General features: G+C 43.0%; 2 protein-coding genes and 1 long non-coding RNA gene across 3 annotated transcripts; all 3 read left to right on the top strand.

Moving 5' to 3' along the window:
* The first annotated feature begins 175 nt into the window (after positions 1-175).
* Positions 176-8,846, top strand: narf (nuclear prelamin A recognition factor). The gene is made up of 12 exons (XM_084568049.1): positions 176-623; positions 1,321-1,393; positions 1,494-1,559; positions 2,041-2,169; positions 2,281-2,413; positions 2,713-2,847; positions 3,593-3,711; positions 5,994-6,123; positions 6,885-6,957; positions 7,053-7,190; positions 7,554-7,711; positions 7,816-8,846. Exons 2-12 carry the CDS (start codon positions 1,337-1,339, stop codon positions 8,061-8,063), a joined length of 1,386 nt encoding a protein of 461 aa, XP_084424175.1. The 5' UTR covers positions 176-623; positions 1,321-1,336; the 3' UTR covers positions 8,064-8,846.
* Positions 8,847-9,022: 176 nt separating this feature from the next.
* On the top strand, positions 9,023-15,254 carry LOC311504124. The gene is made up of 4 exons (XR_014699618.1): positions 9,023-9,601; positions 14,143-14,240; positions 14,364-14,636; positions 14,735-15,254. It is a non-coding gene; the product is annotated as an uncharacterized lncRNA (long non-coding RNA).
* A 904-nt stretch (positions 15,255-16,158) lies between these two features.
* Positions 16,159-18,506, top strand: LOC311503985 (uncharacterized protein). Its single transcript, XM_084566926.1, has 4 exons — positions 16,159-16,676; positions 17,328-17,687; positions 17,776-17,900; positions 17,997-18,506. The coding sequence occupies exons 1-4, from the start codon at positions 16,601-16,603 to the stop codon at positions 18,132-18,134; spliced, it is 699 nt and encodes a 232-aa protein (XP_084423052.1). The 5' UTR covers positions 16,159-16,600; the 3' UTR covers positions 18,135-18,506.
* The last annotated feature ends 295 nt before the right edge of the window (positions 18,507-18,801 follow it).

Here is an 18,801-nt window from a genome sequence, read left to right as displayed (position 1 = left end):
TATTATTTTTCCTGTTCACTCTACAACAGAGTAACACAACTTTTGTTGTTACTGTATCATATCTTAAAAACAAAAAACAAATTGTGAAATAAAATTAAAATAATAAATATTTAAATAAAACGATTTCATGTGTATTTGAACTTTTTAATAATGAAAGTGTCATGGCTTGTTACTCTTATGTGGCCATAAAGTCATGATGAGATATTTTTTTTTAAGTATATTTCTGTCTATAGACGCCGCAAAATTAAAAGAAAAGGAGCGAAAACTCAGCTTCCGGAGCAGACCGCAACCTTGTTTGCGCATGCGCCCGGGACGCGCCGGGGGTACACAATGGAGTCGGACGTACATAGACACGACTGATATGAACACTAGAAGCTCCGTCGCCAGGAGAAGCCCTAGTTGGTGTATTATGAAATAACCGCGGAGAGTGGCGGAGACGCCGTCCACACACGACTTGACTGGAAAGTGAAAGGACTGCAGAGTAACGGCTGAGCAACGGCTGAGCAACGGCTGAGCTCACCTGCTGCGCCGCAGTCTTCTTTAGCAGCCGAGGACCCTGTGATTGTCCTCTGCGGTTCCCCATGCCTTTGTCCGTAAGAGCAGCGAAATAGTCAAACCGTCCGGTGAGTTCCGTTGAAATTAGACCTTGCCGTGTTAATTAACTCACCATTAAACCAGCAAATAGTTTGACATTTAAGGCCTGAACACAGGAGGAAAAAAAAAAAAAAAAAAAAAGGTGCCGGCCTTCAACAGCACGTTAGCATGTGTTAAAACCGCACAGTTGAAGCTAACCAAATCAAAACGCCGCACAGTTAATTAACGTTCACGTTTCAGCTGCTCTAGCCTGTCTTTATCTGAAGCTGTAATTAAACATGTTTTGTCCTTTTAATCACCGCAAATGAACATGTTGTATCCTTATATTAGCCCCCCCCACCCCACCCCAGCCTGTGTTTGCCTCAAAGCCGCTTAATATGATGTAATGATGCGGTGTAATTTGCGGATGTTTGGGTTGGCGCTGTGTATGTAATTAGCGCCAGTCATTTAATTTCAATTACAGGATACTAGTTTATGTTCATTATCAATTTTCCCACCGTTATACTGCTGGCTGTTGTGTTTATGATAAGAGGGTAGCTTGTGATAGGTCAATGGGGACAGTGGGAGGAGGGTGGAGTTGACAAGACAGCACTCAGCAGCAGCAGGAGCAGGAGCAGGCTGCATGCACAGTCACCATGCCACTGCTGCACAGGGAACATGCTTCGAGGAAATGATCAACACAGACAAGAGACGCTCTTTAACCTCTATGTCACTCTGAATTTAAAGACAACCGCTGAGGAAAATGTCAGAGGTCAGCGTAGCAAAGCGCAAGGAGAAGTGCGAGAACTGCACCAAACAGGTAGGTTTGTGTCGCCGCGTCAAGTCAGCTGCTCCTGCTCTGTGAGTGCTGAGATTGAAAGGCCTCGTGCCGACCTGAAGTATTGATCTTTCTCACGTAGTGCAACAAGAAGCAGAGTGAGGACGGTGCCATCTCTAACCAGGAGGGAGAAGAAGTCAACGGACAGGTAGTGTCTGCTTACTTGGAAGTTTTTATTGTTGGTTAGTTTTGAGAGGCAGGTCGTCGGGTTGGGAGCTGTGGTGTAGTGGGTAATGCGATGGAGTTGCGGCTAGGGTGAGTGGTTTGACTCCCGTCTACATCTGTGACTGAAGAACCTTTGAGAAAAGCACCTAACCGCTAAGATGGGCTAGATTCAGAGAACGAACTTCCCCCCGTTTCCTGTTCGGGTTGTGAAAGAGAAACTGGAGCTTCCTAAAGTCTAAAAAGTACCTCTGGGTTCAGAGGCTAAATTTGTTACAGAAATCTGTACCGCAGGTGTGGAGTTAAAGATATTTCTGATTTAAACGAAACTATGAAGAAACTAATGCGGGATCTAGTCGAAAAAGAATCTGTTGCTTTGACTTGACCAAGCTTTAATGTTTTTAAAGTCTTTTTTGTCTCAGTCCACTGAGTCTCTTTCACTTGACACACTCTTTCTTTTCCTTCAGGTGAACGGAGGATCCCAGTTGTTGCTGAGCGCGTGTCTGTCATGTGACGGCTGTTTGTCAGATGAAGACAGCCTCAAGATCTCTCAGCAGAACTTGGAGGAAGTGGAGCGAGTTTTGGCACTCAACAAGGTGCGCTCCACCCAAAGCTGGCATCAGAAGCCTTTGAAAGCCAGAGGGCTGCCTCGTTGCACTTTGAACAACAGCTCACATTGTCCGAATTCCTTCTCTGTGCCTGTTCAGAAGTGTGACGTGTCGAAGCACAAGGTGCTGGTTGCGTCCGTGTGTCCGCAGTCTCTGCCTTTCTTCGCTGTCAAGTTTGGCGTGGACATCACCGAAGCCACCCACAGACTCTGCGGTTTCCTCAAGAGCCTGGGTGAGATGGTTTCATGTTTAATCACAGTTGTCCCTTAACAGTTGGTTTCTTACAGTCTCCTCTACATCATTTAATAAGAAACAGACTGACTGACAGACTGTACATACCTTTTTCTTTTCTTAACTGGACATGTTTTGCTGCTAAATAGTTTTTAAATGTACCTTTTTAAAATTTAAGTGATTCTTTCATTGGTGTGTAGAAATCGCCACCTACTCATCGGTATCTGTCACAGATGCTCAACATTCTCCCTTTCTTCTTTTTCCACTGACTGTCTCCACTTTTCTGGCTTTTCCCTGCAGGAGTGAAGTACGTGTTTGACACCACTCTGGCGGCAGGCTTCAGCATCTTAGAGAGCCAGAAGGAGTTTATTCAGAGGTACCGCAGGAGGCACCATGACTCCCACGCCCTCCCCATGTTCACCTCCTCCTGCCCAGGTAAACTGCCTTCGTCTTCACCGCTTGTCATCCATCATATTCTTTCCTCGCAGTTTCCCCCCAACTGATATTGTAGTCAGCTTTTTTTTTTTTGCATCATTCTCCTGCTCTTAAGGTTTCTTACGGTACAATGAGTTCATTTGTGTCCCGTGGGCTGTACAGGGGGAGAACAAGCTTGTTTTAGAAGTACAGATAGCAGAGGAGAGCTGGTGGGGAAAGATAGAAACTTCTTTCTTCACCACTCCCTTCATCTGAGATATGACCCAAGAACGTTCTCTGCCTTCAATACTGTTAAAACACGACACTCATGCGCATTCAGGTTACTCATGGTTTGTTATGGAGGATGGCGCAGTTCAGCACCAACTGGGGAATGTCGGGGAAATTGCTTTCAATTTCTGGGCGAGTGGGCTTGTAAGGAAGGTTTAGTAATAGACAAGCTTTCAGGAATATACCAAAATTGGTTTAAAATCAATAATGTTTGGTGCTTGTTGGTGGTTTCTTTTAAAAGAAATGGCAGTGTTTATGTTCACCAATCATGACAACTAACTGTGAAAGTATAAAACATTTGTGTGTGGAGGATTTTTGAAAGTTTTTGAAAATGTTACGTCATGTGCACTTGGCAACCTTGAATTCACGTGTTCACCGTTTAAGAAGTGTATTGTTTCAAAACAATACGTGGCAACATTTAAGATCTGGAGCACATCGTGCTTTTTTTATTCATTATTTGAATCCTCTGTGTGTACAGGGTGGATCCGCTATTCAGAGCGCGTCCTGGGCAGTCTGGTCGCTCCTCATATCTGCACAGCCAGGTCTCCACAACAGATCATGGGCTGTCTGGTCAAAGACTACTTCTGTAAACAGCAGGTGAGCAGGTGTTCTTCACTGTCACAATCATTCATTCATTTTCTATAACCGCTTGTCCTCTGGAGGGTTACGGGGGGGCTGGAGTCTACCCCAGCTGTCACTGGGCATGAGGCAGGGCAAACCCTGGACAGGTCGCCAGTCTATCACAGGGCTAACACAGAGAGACGGACAACTATTCACACTCACACCTACGGCCAATTTAGAATCACGAGCATGTCTCTGGACGGTGGGAGGAAGCCGTAGTACCTTGAGAGAACCCACGCAGACACAGGGAGAACATGCAAACAAAAGCCCCAGTCAGTTTCGAACCCAAATCTTCTTGCTTTGAGGCACAAGTGCTGCAGCAGTAACATTTTTTTTTTCTAACATGATCAACTTGAAGTGATTACACCTCGAAACTTGCTGTGATGAGAACATGGCATCATGCTGCTATTAAATACTACATGCCGTTCCACCACGTCCGTACATTTTTCTGGAGGCTGGTTGAGCCACCCCTCAATGTCTCCATGGCAGGAGTAAGGACATACAGAATACTTAAAATGTCCGACTATTTACATAGACTGACATCTTGGACCCAGTACCGATTCTAATATTGCAAAGGTGACATCTTTAATCATCAGATAAAGGCCGTTGCTTTGCTGTTATCTTAGCTGTGTTTAACCCTTTGTTGATGGAAGCATAATCTAACATAAACCTGCTGCTCTGTGAGAGGCGAGAACAAGAAAAAAGTTCGTTCTGGCTAGGTAACTTCACGAGAAGCTCAAGTGCCAAACTCAGGGGAAGTCCTTTAGGCCCCTCTCATTGCAGCCCACGTCACACGCGCTAAGCATTGTGGGAGATGCGGGAGACAGACAACGAGAGGCACTTTTCTTATTATTTATGGATATTGGCCAGTCGTTTTGCCGACAATGTCCGTCGGATCACGGCGTTCATTCAGCATGCACTCATACACAGTATGCCGATCTCTACCCAGGAGAGATTAGTGGTCACGCTGCGAATATTGGCATAATTTCTGCGAGAACTCCCAAACGAGGGCTGCGAGAACAAATTTCTCACTTCTCGCAGAGCATGTTACAGCCTCAAGGAAGGATCTGGGCCCGTATTTCTAAAGACTGTAAGAATCCTCTCAGAGAGCTCCTAACTTAGCCTAAAAATTCCTAGCAAGGAGTCTTGGCTTAGGGGTGATTTCAGAACGTTCTCAGAGAACTCTGAGCAAGGAACGGATAGGAACTCTTATCTTAGTGAGGAGGTGTGGTTGTTGTGGTTGACCCTGTTGCTTGGTATGAGTCATCATTACAAAAGGTGTGACTGGTTGATCCTAGATAAAAATACACTTTTGGTGATAAAATTCTTTGTTAAATAAATACTGAGCTATACTTTAAAATTATGCTACAAAATGCTGGCAATTTTGATATTAACAAGGGTAAAGTGGCTCAGCTTTCATCGGTTTCCGTGATTGCTAACCGGCCTGTAAGAAGCAGTGTTGGTTGGCGTTCAAATCTTCCACAAGCCGAACAGCAATGGAGAAGAAAAGAAGCAGGAAACCCAACTGGAGAGAGGAATAGTGTTTGCTTCTGGCTCAGTTGGTCAATGAGAATAAAAGTGTTTTGAGAGAGGTAGATTTGGCCCCAGTGTCACGCTACAAGCCAAGAAGCAGGTATGAGAAAATATAGCACAACAGATAAATGCTTCCTTTCTGCCATTTTATTCCACTTAAAAGTCCTCCTCTCTGCCCTTAACAGATCTCACCTTAGGAGCACTCTTAAGAGTTAAGATGCTTTAGGAATGCCTTTTGTCTTTAGCAGGAATGCAACCAGTTTAGCTGCAGTTCAGATTTGCCTGTGCTTGTTTTGTTTTGAGTGGTTGCAACCAGTTAACCACGTGTCCGCATTATGAATCTGTGTTTATTTGCACTGCTTTACACGGTAGCTAAGCTTGCCACGTGCTAAGTGACAGAGCATCATCTCCCTTGTTATTTCATGTCGGTAAGGTTTCAGCTCATCACTGACACAGACACAATAAAAGTATGCAGCTCCTTTAGATGGGGACACCGAGTCCCACGTCACTAAAAAGTAAGAAGCATCCTTCCTGTATCAGTTTCAGTTCTCTAAGTGGTTTTATAATATAACTCTGTCTTTTAAGAAGATGTTAACTGAGTAAAAGCTTACCACTCTCACTGGAATATCCGTAACGCATGACAACTGTCAGTTCTCTTCTACCTCTGCTTAAGAAGAAATCAGCCTTTTGAAGTTGTCTATCCTCTTTACTTTCTCTCCTAACAGAAGCTGAGTCCAGAGAAAGTCTACCACATGGTGGTGGCTCCCTGCTTCGATAAGAAACTAGAGGCAGTCAGAGAAGAGTTTTACAACAGTCTGCTGGAGACCAGGGACGTGGACTGTGTTCTCACCTCAGGTAAGTCATGCAGGGCCATCTCCTACCCCGCTATCCAGGTCCAGTTAATATTTCATCACAACAGGATGCATTCCCTATTTCTTCTGTCCTGTTGAGTTCCAGCTCGTTGCGTCTGGACTGACTGCAGCTCATGCCTGACATCAGAGTGTGATGTGGGAAGAGCTGTGACACAAAGAATTCTGCACACACGCTCTGTTGGTAGCTGAAGTCAGACTGTTTGTCAGGTTTATATGGCCCTAGTTTGGTTTTGGCTCCACCGTGGGCGCCAGTCGGGCCCCTGCTGGCGACTTTTTGACCATTTGAGCATGTTGAAATCGGGACAGGGCCAAACATTTTCAAGATACAGCCGGCTGGAATAAAAAAAAAATAAAAATAGAATCAACATGAATCAGGAGAGGCCAGCTCCTCTGCTGTCCTTGGTCCTTTTGACTGATGAATACTTAGTACCGCCACCTGCAACATACGGAGAGTCATTCTCACAAATGCACAGAACATGCTTTTTAGTTATTAGACTTTTAGTTGTAGTCTTTGCAGTATATTCAAGTACAGCTTTGTGGTCCAGACACAGAAGACGTGAGGTGACGCCACCGTTGACTTTTGTTACCACTAGTTTTCAGATGTGTCTGTGCCCTAAGACACCCTCTAGAAACAAAACTAAATGTCTTCTACTTTCACTTTTTTCAGTTCCTCTGTACCAAGATTGTTCTTGCAAGGCTGTGAAACCTAGCAGTTGATATTAACACTGATGTTTAATGTTTCAGGGGAGATCTATTACCTGATGGAGCAAAGGAAGGTGTCAGTGGAGGAGCTGGACTCGGTTCCACTGGACCAAGTGTGAGTTGAAAATGTATTCAAACTATTAACGCAACTATTACGCTTGTAGTAGATGCAGTAATATAACTGCGGTAGCTTTCATTTTGTGACTGCAGGCTGGGAGACGCTGGAGACGTGGCGCTGGTGAGGCACGATGGAAGAGGTTCTGAAGGTTTCCTGGAACACGTGTTCAAACATGCTGCTAAAGAGCTCTTTGGTCTGGACGTCCACGAGATCACATACAAGACCCTCAGGTGAGAGGCAGCGGCCTGGACCACGCTAAACATGGCCCATGCTACCTGAATTTAAAGAATAATTACCACTTGTCTCATGTACTTGACTAAGGTGCTTGGTCATGTTTTTCCTTCTTCATTGTTTTTTGCTTACAGTGTCTTCTTCTTCTACCTTTTTCTAGTGTATTTCTTATAGCCGCGCATAGCTTAGCACATACCAACATCTTCTGGTAACACTACACCTAACCTGCATCTTCCTCACCTGATGCACAGTTCGGTGTAGAGTCGTCATCTGTTCTTATGAATTCTTTGTACTAACTGCAGTAGTGTCCGCTTATTATTTTTAAATAGGACATCAAATATGTAATTAATATGTTTTTGCAGGAATCGGGACTTCCAGGAAGTGACGCTGGAGCGGGACGGAGAAACTCTGCTGCAGTTTGCTGCCGTCTACGGTTTCAGGAACATCCAGACCCTGGTGCATCGTATGAGAAAAGGACGGGTGCCTTACCAGCTGGTGGAGGTGCTGTCCTGCCCAGGAGGTAGCACCTAGTTTTACCCTTCAGCTCAAACTAGTGTCAGTTTTTTTTTTTTATTATTATTTGTAAATGCAGTGTTGAGCCTTATACATTCCTCCCATGTTCAGGGTGCTTGAGCGGCCGCGGTCAGGCAGAGAGCGAGGCAGGAGGGCGAGTCGATAAAGCTCTGGTCCAGCAGATGGAGGAAGCCTACAGCAGCCTGCCGGTCCGACTCCCAGAGGTCAACCCTGCCCTGCACACCCTTTACCAAGACTGGCTGCAAGGCCAGGACTCATGCCAGGCTAGCAAGCTGCTCCACACGGAGTACAGAAATCAGAGTCAGAGCTACACACAGCCCCCACACATGCAGTGGTGAGAAGAAACGGGGTGTAGAATGAACAAATGGTTGGTGATGGTTTGGTGATGGTTTTTCTGCTTGGACCATTTCATCTTTAATGCTGCTGCTGCTGCTCCTGTGATGGGCATCTCATGGACCAGTGAGTGAAAGTCATTTTTCCATTTGACCACAAGAGAGCGCTGCCTGCATTTTAATAAGTGGTGGATGCGCCGTCCTAAACCTGAGCATGAGAAGACAGATAAGTGTCCAGAGTCCACAAAAACATTGTGCTGATTGTAGCAGTAATGTCAATGAGTTGTTCAGATAATAAAATAATAAACAAGAGTAATGTAGACAGTGGCCTCATGTGCCGGATGTTATGAGAAATGACAACATCTGTAGCAAGTGTGGACTTCTTACCTGTGTGTACATTTAAAGAGCAATAAGCCACTTCATGTATGAAATGCTATTGTCACAACTCATGAGCTGAACTTGTGGACCCTGAATGTGTGTTTAATATTTTCCCAATCTTAATCGTGCGTTACGTAACATTCTGTTTTACGTTGCGTCTAATTTATGTCCACTGCTATCCACCATTATGAAAAAGCAGATACCTATGCAACAGGGACTGGACGGTATGCATGACTGGACTCCTGTGTTTGGATTACCCGTCCCAGTGGAGGGAGAGAGATCGTCTTTCATTTGTATTATCACCCTTCTACAGACTAGTATTTTTATTAACTTATATGTTTTTGTTGTTGTTGTTTGTTTTACAAGCTCAGATGTCATATAAATGTAAAACACTAAAAGTGTTGGCTCCTTTGTGAAGAGTCTCTGTTGATGACTGATATGAAAACTTTTAATATCTAAACCTTTGAGTTAAAGGATTACGAGGTTCAAGGCGGCAGCAAGAATTTTTGGAAGGTATGTAATTAGCTTTCAGACATTTTTCCTGCTAATTATTTACCCAACCCACTATTTAATAATAGACACTTCTCAGACAGAGTCTGTGGATTAACCAAGTCTTTAACGGCTCCGTAACTGGAAAGCTGGTGACTAATTTGTTATAAGAGAAATCATTGTCCTGTGACCACGTGCTTTGAAGTTACTGCTCAGGAGAATCAGTGGAAACCCACTGATCGATGATCCTGATAGTTTTAGACATATTGAGAGCAGGTGTTCCTGCATTGAGCCATGCCGTCCTGTTTGGTTTGCGCAGGTCTCCCAGTCCACAAGTCTGCTCATTCCTCTCGCCAGTGAACTGTGTAACTTTCTGTTCGTGGGTGATCAAGGTTCTGCCTCAGTGCGTTGTTGCGTACCTGCATACCACTTACCCAGTGATGTTTGTTTTGTGTTTTTTTTTTTCTTCAATTACTTCAACTTTCCAAAACACGTCCACAGTATATCTTTGAGCGAAAGGAAAGAGAAAGTACAAGGCGGTGCTTTGCCTTGCGACAGTCTCCCTCTATATACAGACAGCTCCAGCAGAAACACTTTCTCCGTGTGTGGGAATTGTGAGTGTCATTTTCACTCGTTCACCGATGCTCACCTAAGGGAGACGTTCTCCATCAACTGTGGTAAGTACTAAAAACTAAATTAAACAAACCTGAACATGTGATGTCCCTTGAATGTTTTTGATGCATGGGTTTGCCAGGATAATGGAAAGGCGTATCGTTAAGTCAGTTTAGATAAACGAAATGGTTCTTAAGTGATGGAGCTTTTATCTAAAGTGGATCTTTTTTCCATATTACCTTTTGAAACAAACTTGGGATTCTGGCTTGTTGGAAATGACTTTACATATTGTACCCCTACAAGGAACCTCACTGTGCTACAGATGCATTATCCCTGCTGATTCAAAGTGTTAATGAAGCACATGAAGCTATTAGATTATAATAACACTAAAGTCGTCTGGATGTGCATCTGGTTTGGTCTTCCTGGTTTGGCGAGCCAGTACCTTGACCTGTAAACGGCTGACTCTACAAACTGTTTTGCTTCCATGACTCTTGTATTTGGAAGTTCAACAATTTACTTTTTTAGTACTTTTGGACCGTTCTTGACCCAGTTTTAGTAGTTTCTGCAATCTCTTTGTTCTCCTTGAGTCGACACAGTTTGGGTAATGGCTGCATAAAATTAGAGGCAGCAGCTGTCTTAGAGCGGGGGTAAAACCCAAGTTGCGTAATAATGTTCAACTTAGGACCCCTGTCTGTCTGTCTGTCTCTCTGTCTGTCTGTCTGTGTGTGTGTGTGTGTATATAGAGATATAGATATAGATAGATATCTATATGTCTCTACCTGGCTGGCCTTAGGCAGATGGGTCCCTCCATATGAGCTGGGTTCTGCTCCAGGTTTCTTCCTGTTAAAAGGGAGTTTTTCCTTGCCACCGTCGCCTGCAGGCTTGCTCTGGGGGTTTCAAGCCGGGTTTTTGTAAAGCGTCTTGAGACGATTTGTATTGTTATTGACGCTATATAAATAAAATTGAATTGAATTGAACTGAATATATAGATATATATCTAGATATTTATCTATATATTTATATAGATATATAGACACACACACACACACACACACACACAGTATATACTAAATATAAGTCATCTAATTCAATCCAGTTTGACAGCCTCACAAACTACATCCTCCAAAGTGCTCATCCAGTTGAGTCATCACCTTTCTGGCGCCGTTACAACATAAACTGAACATTTGAACAGTCATGAAGGAGGATTTAGGGCAAGATTGTTACATCAGATTGAGTCAGTGTATCATAATAAAAACACCTAAACAGGTCCTACATTAATTTCGCAGTAACTCTAAATCAAATCTGAAGTCACTGTTTCCAATGTATCAGTACATATTTGCCATATGCCGTCTGAGCAGTCTCCGTGGAGCTGCTCAGGCTTGCCACTGTTTCGGAAAATACCAAAGTAACAAAACATGCTTCATTTAAGGAAAGAAGAAAAACGCTTGTCTCCTAGTGTCTCAACAATGCCCCGAATAATTGGAATAGATGGTGTTTTTGTTTTATCTCGTGTCTGCCTGATGATGTTCTAATGAGTTCTTTTCTTCCCCTTACATGTTTCTGGGTGAGCTGAAAGGCCTCATTGTGATTTGTCCAGGGGAAGTGAAACCCTGATAATGAAGTGGTTCGTGCACAGATTGATTGTGAATCCAGAATTTTGCGTCATTCATTCAGAAAAAATAATTACTACAGCTATTAGTTGTCTGCGTTGAGGCTTCTCTGAGTTTCTCTTGTTTTCTTCTGCTTTGGAGGAATTATTTGGACTTTTTTTCGTTTTCTTTTGCTTAGTCACAGTTTTGGTAAGTTATTCATACTTGCTCATACGTGTTTGGGCTGATTTTTTTCCATTTATTCATTGCAGGTGCATATTTCTTCTGTTAATAAGTTTCTTCATCTTTTGATGACTATTTAAATCAGCATTTACATAATCTAAATCTAGTCTATTAGTGAACCATTCTGGCTTGTCTGCTTGTTTTCTTGCACTCTCCAGTCTGAGTACTCGTCATAGAGAAATACAAGATTAGACGTATGGTTAGGACTAACCACCCAGAAGGAGACAAAATATTCCTGCCAAACCTCCTTGGCTCACTTATAAACACATTCCAAGATATTGTGGTTGGCTTATGTGACCAACTATTGTTTTGGATGGCAGAAGTCACTACGCTGTGTCGGTTTATCAAGAAGCAAAAGCATCCTCTTTTACTGTCTCAAGAGTGAGATAAGGAGAAGATGAATTCATGCATCCATCTGGATAAAACATACACAAAGCATATAAACATGATACAAACTTGCTCGTTGTGTTAACAATCAGAAACCGTTTTCTGGTTGTTAACGCAACGAAGAAGTGTCAGTAGGAGTTCCTATTTAAACCTAAAACTTCCCACCTGTCCCCTAGAACACTCGGATGAGTGGTGAAACGTCTTCTCAAAAAACTCTACAAGTCCACTTGCCTTTTTTGAACCTTTTTGGATGTACCATGACCTGGATGACTGAGAACCTTCACAGACATGATACTCGGTGATACAGTGGGCGTTGATAATGGACATAAAGAATGGATCGAGGTAACATTCAAGGCATTAATTGTAGGAATGTTAGTGTGCAGTGCTCATAAAGTTACAGTTATAGGAATAAACGGGAGCAGGGTGGCATAAAACTATGTCAGTATCTGTAGATTTTACAGAGAAAAAAGTAAACTAAATTGGTTTAAAACGGTTTGTTTAACATTGAATCACGATAAATAAGTTAATCAGGGGAATTGCCGTTATAAAAGTCTTGTACTGCTTTCAAAAAATATATACAGCAATTTTTTCTAGTAGCAGATACTGCAGTATTTGCATTTAATTCTCAGAAAGAATACAGTTTGTAGCTGTTAAATGTACATAGTATCGTAGCAATAATGGAAATATGCGGTAACTTTTCCAGGAGCCAACACTGTAGTTTTTGCATTTTAGTCTTGTAAAGAATACAGTACATGTTCTTGTGGGAATAACGGAAATATGGAAATATGCCAAATCAGTTTTTGTTTTCATGCAGCAGCGATTTACTGCACATGGTTCAGACCTCGCATTGACATTCCTCCTGTGGAATCCAATCACTGAAAGCATGAAAGCATGGGTGTGAACACATCGCTTTCCTTTTGTGGTGTCAACACCCAACGGCTCTTGCGCCTGACTCACAGGATGCTCTTGAATCACCAGATTCTTTCATTATTCATTCAGCAATAAACTACTACAGCTATCATGACTGATCGCTTCCAAAGGAAAAGGCTCCATGGGTGATGTCTGTTCATTGGTAATGAGAGCCTTTTAAAATATAAAACTAAAATGAATCAATCTAAAGAAAAAAATTAACAAATGAAATGACTGAGTAGGAGTCCACGAGTGTGATTCTGTCATTAAATAACGTAGGCTGTTGGCCTGTGGATCCTTACTAACATGATCATGACACATGAGGAGCCCAGTGTGGTTAACTTAAGTATTTCAGCAATCACCCATGTCTTTTATTTCCTTTTATAACGCAGATTGCGGTGCGTATGGAAACTGTCATGGTTCGAGTTATAAGCTGAGTTTTGCGCAGGTCTCAAAAACAACAAAAATGTCACAAGGGGGGGTCAGTTATTTAACCTGTGTGCCAGAGTCATGACTCGCACACACAAAACAGCGCTGTTCATGGTTCTGAAACAGAAGCAGAGAACCGTTAAAGACGTCCACTGTTAAAATACTCTACTGCGGCCCAAAAGCGAGATCGGAGCTGGAGATGCGTGTGAGGACCCATGTTATTGCACTGTTCATTTGCAAATCACTTCTGTCACATGTGTAATTTAACCTATAGGGGCTCAAAGACAAACCATTTTTACTTCCACAATTTTTATACAACATCTTTGGCATAATGTTTGGAGATAGATAATAATTCTACAAAAGTTCATAGCCTCCTGTAAGGTATGTCTGTGAAGGTTCTCAGTCATCCAGGTCATGGTATATCCAGAAATTGTTGAAAAAAGTGGAGACGTGGAGTTTCTTGAGAAGACGTTTCACCACTCATCTGAGTAGCTTCTTCAGTTCTAAGGGACTGGTGGGAAGCTGGGGTTTAAATAGGAAAACTTGTTGACTCGTTCCTGTTAATGACCAGAAACTGGTACAACTAGTGTCCTTTAATCGATACTTACCTGTCGTTGAGGAGGGGACTGTTTGTCCATGTCATCTATGATTGGTGCTCTAATGAGCCATTATCAGGCAGGGGCTGTCTCACACCAGTCTCAAAGTGTGAATGGGGTTGAAACTTCATGGGCACAGAAGTTAGGATTGTAAATTAATGGCCGATTATATCTCAGTCCACCTCCTCTGTTTAGAGAAGGTTTTTCCAGTCTGACATAGTTGGCTCCCTTTACTCCTCTTTCAAACCACCGGCCTTCTCTGGCTAAGATATGGACATCGGTATCTTCAAAGGAGCGCCCTTTGTCCTTTAGGTGTAAATGGACTGCTGAGTCATTTCCTGATGAGCAGGTTAATATCACTGGAAAAGAAACAACAATGTCACAATAAATCAACCAGACTGTGAACCATTCAGGTTCCCCTCATTTCTTCATATCCGGTCTTCATTCTTCCAGTTTCTCAGGAGTGAAGTGAAAGCTACCAGGGATGTTCAAGCTGTGGATGTGTTTGAGCGTCCTCTATGTTCTACTGTGCAGAGTCTCAGGAGACCAAGGTATTTTCATCCCGGAAAGACACTGAAAAGACATTGAGAGCAACTACTGTAAATACAATAATAATAATAAGAAGAAAGAATCTAAATCATATACAGTAAACTGTTGCTGCTTTTCTCTTTCAGCGGTTTCCCTGGATTGCCCCAGAAATGTCACAGTCAGACGTGGAGATCAGGTCAAACCAAACTGCTTCGTAATTTGGAAGAACAAATGCAGTGATTGGGAGCATCCCTGCTCTATCTTGAATAATGGCTCAGAAATCCACAGCTGGTCATGTTATGATGAGACCCATGTGTCGCCGGAAATCATGGACAAAGTGATGAAAGAAGAAAGCGTGACAGTGACTCTACAGACCGACTGCGGTATGGATGGATCAACTATCGAAGTGCAGGTCACTGGTGAGAAGCTTTCAGCATCTTACTTAGTCTGTGCACGTCTTGTTCAGGCTTACAGCTGTATTTAATCCACATATTAAAATAAGTGTGTTTTACTGCAGAAATCCCAACAGAACAAATCCCAATCCAATCCAATGTCGACCAGCACATGGACCCAGAGGCCAAGCCACACATGTCATACATCGTAGTGGGTGTTTTTGTCGTCACTGTTGTGGGCATGTTGGCTTTCCTGTTTAAAACCAACAGAATGACGAAAATCAACAAGCACTTCAGAGATGTCTTTAAAGGGTACTCCTCACGACAGCAGCCTCTTACTTCTGAAGACCATCGTCCGTCTATTATTTAACTTTTGTGATCCTTTCAGTCACCAGTTTTTTGACATCCTTGTAAATGTAACCACGTGTGTTTGTACGAGCTGAGCCACGTACATGTAAATGTGATGATTTGTTTTCAATAAAAAAAAAAAAAAAAAAAGCACAAAACAACTCACCTGAAGTGCATCTGACCAATAGCAATCACAATACAACGGTTAGATGTGTTGTGTTACTGCTACTGTGACCAAGCGATTTCCCTCGTGGATGAATAAAGTTTATCTAAGTCTAAGTCTGATGCAGCAGAGCAAATCATGCCAGCGCAAGATCTCGTTTCAATGATTAAAAAAAATTTAAAAAAATCAAGTGGGAGGACAGAACGGTTTGAATCTGACAGGAGAGACGGTATCGTGGAGAGTAGTCACACGCGATGAGGGTAGATGGGACAGGGTAGATGGGACAGGGCACTGGGGGAGGTGGGGGGGGGGGGGGGGGGGGCAGAAGAAGTTAGCAGGTGGCTGACACTCCTGCGACAACCAGGAAGAGGTGCAGATGGGGAGGAGGAGGGGTGCTTAATAGATGGCCTGATATTAGAGTGACAGATTTACTGCGAATGTGAAGCATTGGTGACGAGATAAAGAGATTAGTGGGTGAGAGTGCTGACGCAGATGTCGAGAAAATGGGGTGGGTTTGACAGCGGGGGAACGCAGAGGAGTAGAGCTGCATGGTCTGTAGAGGAAGAGAAAGGGGGGGACATGTCTTCCTTCCTGAGCATTAAACTACGCTGCAGTTTGCGTCTCTTGCAGCATTTACTTTGAGACTGCAAAAGTGACTGCAACGTACATTGAGAAACTACCACTGCATGGTTCAGGCATAACTTTATGACCACATTCTCAATATTGCGTAGGTCTCCCTTGTGCCTCCAAAACAGTTGTGACACATCAGAGAATGGATGTGGGCCTTCTGAGGGGGTCCTGTGGTGTCTGGCAACAGGATGTTGTTAGTGGGGGGCCTTTGGCTCCTATAGGTTGAGGGGAGGGGCCTCTGTGGATCATCAAACAGATATTTGATCAGTTTGGGTTTGAGTGAATTTGGAGGCCAGGTCAACACCTTGTCCTGTTTTTTCATTTTTTTTTTTTTAGTTGTTTCTAAACTGTTTTTGTGTGTGTGCCTGTGTCAGGCTGCATCCTGCCGGGGACGGCTGCTGCCATCAAGGAGTGTCATTGCTATGGGGTGGGGGTGCCAGGTTCAAAAGTTTCCCAGCAGAACACTGAATTGTCACTAGATGGTCAATGTTATTCCCTTCTAAGCGGTCATAATGTTGTGGCTGATCAGCATACAGTTTGTGACTTGCATAGCAACGTGACCAGTCAGAAATACGTGTGCAGAGTAGTGGCTAATGTGGAGCTCCCGTTGCAGCCACACGTGCAGAGGCAACCCCCTAACACCTGAAACAGACTCTAATCGTGTAAACCTGCCTTCTGGATCATCTCTTCAAATACATTTCGTCAATAACAAGAAGCACAGCATGTACCATGTACACCCACCCACATTTCCTTTGTGAGACAAACTTCTGCTGTCACGCATTCACGCTACAGTCAGTCTCTCAGTCTGTTACATCTGTGGAGGTGAACCGTCTGCGGTCCGGCTTGCAGAATGAAGAGCCACTGGTGGAGCTTTTTGCTGGGATTACTATGCATGCCTTCTGAGGCAACACACCACACATGGACAGGTGAGTTTGTTTACGTGGGTAAGAGAAGGGATGAATACATTTTACGTTTAAGAACTTAAGCAAAAATTATAGACGTCTTCAGAGATGAAACTGAGTCATCTTTTCCTGTTTGCTTGCTGCAGCCTTATCCTGTTCGGCTGTCTTTGAAAAGTAAAAAATATGACACTTGCGTCTTTTGATAAGTAAATGCACAGAAACAACAAAGACTTGCAGGAAAAATTTCAAATTCCTATTTGTTTCAAATAAATTTTACGAGCAAAGCCAAAAGTTACAGTACACGTTCAGAAAAAATGCACTTTGTGACTGATATATTAGCATTTTCGTGTGTGTGTGTGTTTTCTTGCAACTAAAGATGGTTTTAGTCCATTTATACACAGTTACTGAGCACAGTTTGAGTTTTTTTGGCTCCTCACAGCTCGTAAATACTTGCTTGGGAAGCAAGGAACTGTCATGTAGCTTGGTTCCTTGTTTCTGTGGTCCAGAGATGCATCATGTGATGATCAATTTGAATCTTTACACTTGTGACCCTCCTTGATTCAACACAATACATTAAATGAAGTAAAAACTAAAAGTGATCAAATGATTTTCAGGGAACTTGTAGTCGAGTTAAGGAATAAAGGTATAAAATAAAACACCATCTCTCCCTGACAGCTTCTCAAAATCCTGCGTCTATCTCTTATGTGAGTGTCAACTCATCTACTGAAATCACGTGCTCCACAACCATGGCTGATCCAATGGGGTTAGAACTGCGCAGGTTTTTCCGCAGCAACACGATCATTGTGCACCTGGCCTTGGATAAAGGTCAAATCAAGAAAAATACTACAGCGACGGAATTCAAGGGGCGAATTCATGTAACCCCTGCCGGGCAGACTGAGGAGGGCCTTACCTTCACCTTGCAGCTGTCTCTGCTGGGGCTGAAGGACACAGACTTGTATTACTGCGGCTGGACTTACTTCACGATAAACAGTAGTGGAAAGCTGTCCAGCAATGGTACCGTCATCATCGTCGGAGGTGAGAAAGAGTCGAGTATTTTTGTTTGCTCACATAAAAAGTAGCTTATTTTGTCCTTTATTTAACTTTCTCTGTTTCTGCCTGTCAGAGACCGTCCCCCAGAACCAATGCAAAGACTACATATTGGATCTGACCCTGATTGCCTTGAGCGTTACAGCATTTGTCATCATATTTTTCCTCTCCATCGCAGCACTGGTTCAGAGGCGCAAGCGAGTAAGTGCTAAGTAGACGAAACCCGCTCTGACAATCCTGCAGCCATTCAATAAATAAAAAAATCCTCAAATGCATGCTTTCCATGTGTTCCTACAGTTTAATAAGAACTTCAGACCGGCCAGAGCTCCACCAGATCCACCAAGACCTAGCAGGCCTCACCGTGTCCATCCTCAGCATCAACACCTGCACACTCCATACTCCGTTAGACCGGCGAGCACTGTCTACATTGAGTAATGCTTGGAACTTTTACAATGCAAAGTTTCCTCACAGGGGGTCCGTATCAGTCGACTGAGACAGCAGTGATCTTTCGATAAAGAAGCTCGCCTTGTGCTACGCTTTGTAGAAATCAGTGTTTAGTTTGCAGAAAAACTGTACAGGTACCACATCCTGGCTGATGTGGCGTGCTGTGATAATGGTGAAGAAAGACTGAAAAGCAAGCATTTTTTTTGTTTTGTTTTTTCCTGTTCTTTGTGATGATGTCCTGACCTGCTGAGTTTCCATGATGCTTTGTGCTGTTTCTGTTCCTTTCATGACGAACAAGTGGAACTTTCACACACGTATTTTGATGTATCTGATAAGCACATTAAATCTAAAAGGTTTTGCACAGTCTCATTGTTTCTTTGAAGACTTTTTAAATACATATTTTAAAATGGAAGAAGAAAAAAATGACTTAAAATATTTATACAGTATATTATTATTAATATTTTAGTGACATAATTAGATTCCATGGTTCATTACCCTGGGAAATAGGAAATATCTACAGTATCTTCTAAATGCTTCAGTCTATTCCAGTCTCTAGCTATACCGATCTGTACCGAGCTTCCTAATATTGTGTAGGTCTCCCTTGTTCCTCTAAAACAGTTCTGACTCATCAGAGAATGGACATGGGGACAGACAGCTG

The sequence above is a fragment of the Chelon labrosus genome, assembly GCF_963514085.1.
Source record: "Chelon labrosus genome assembly, chromosome: 19".
Lineage (NCBI taxonomy): Eukaryota > Metazoa > Chordata > Actinopteri > Mugiliformes > Mugilidae > Chelon > Chelon labrosus.
Note: the sequence above shows the minus strand (reverse complement) of the source record. Positions and strands in the feature narration are given on the sequence as shown.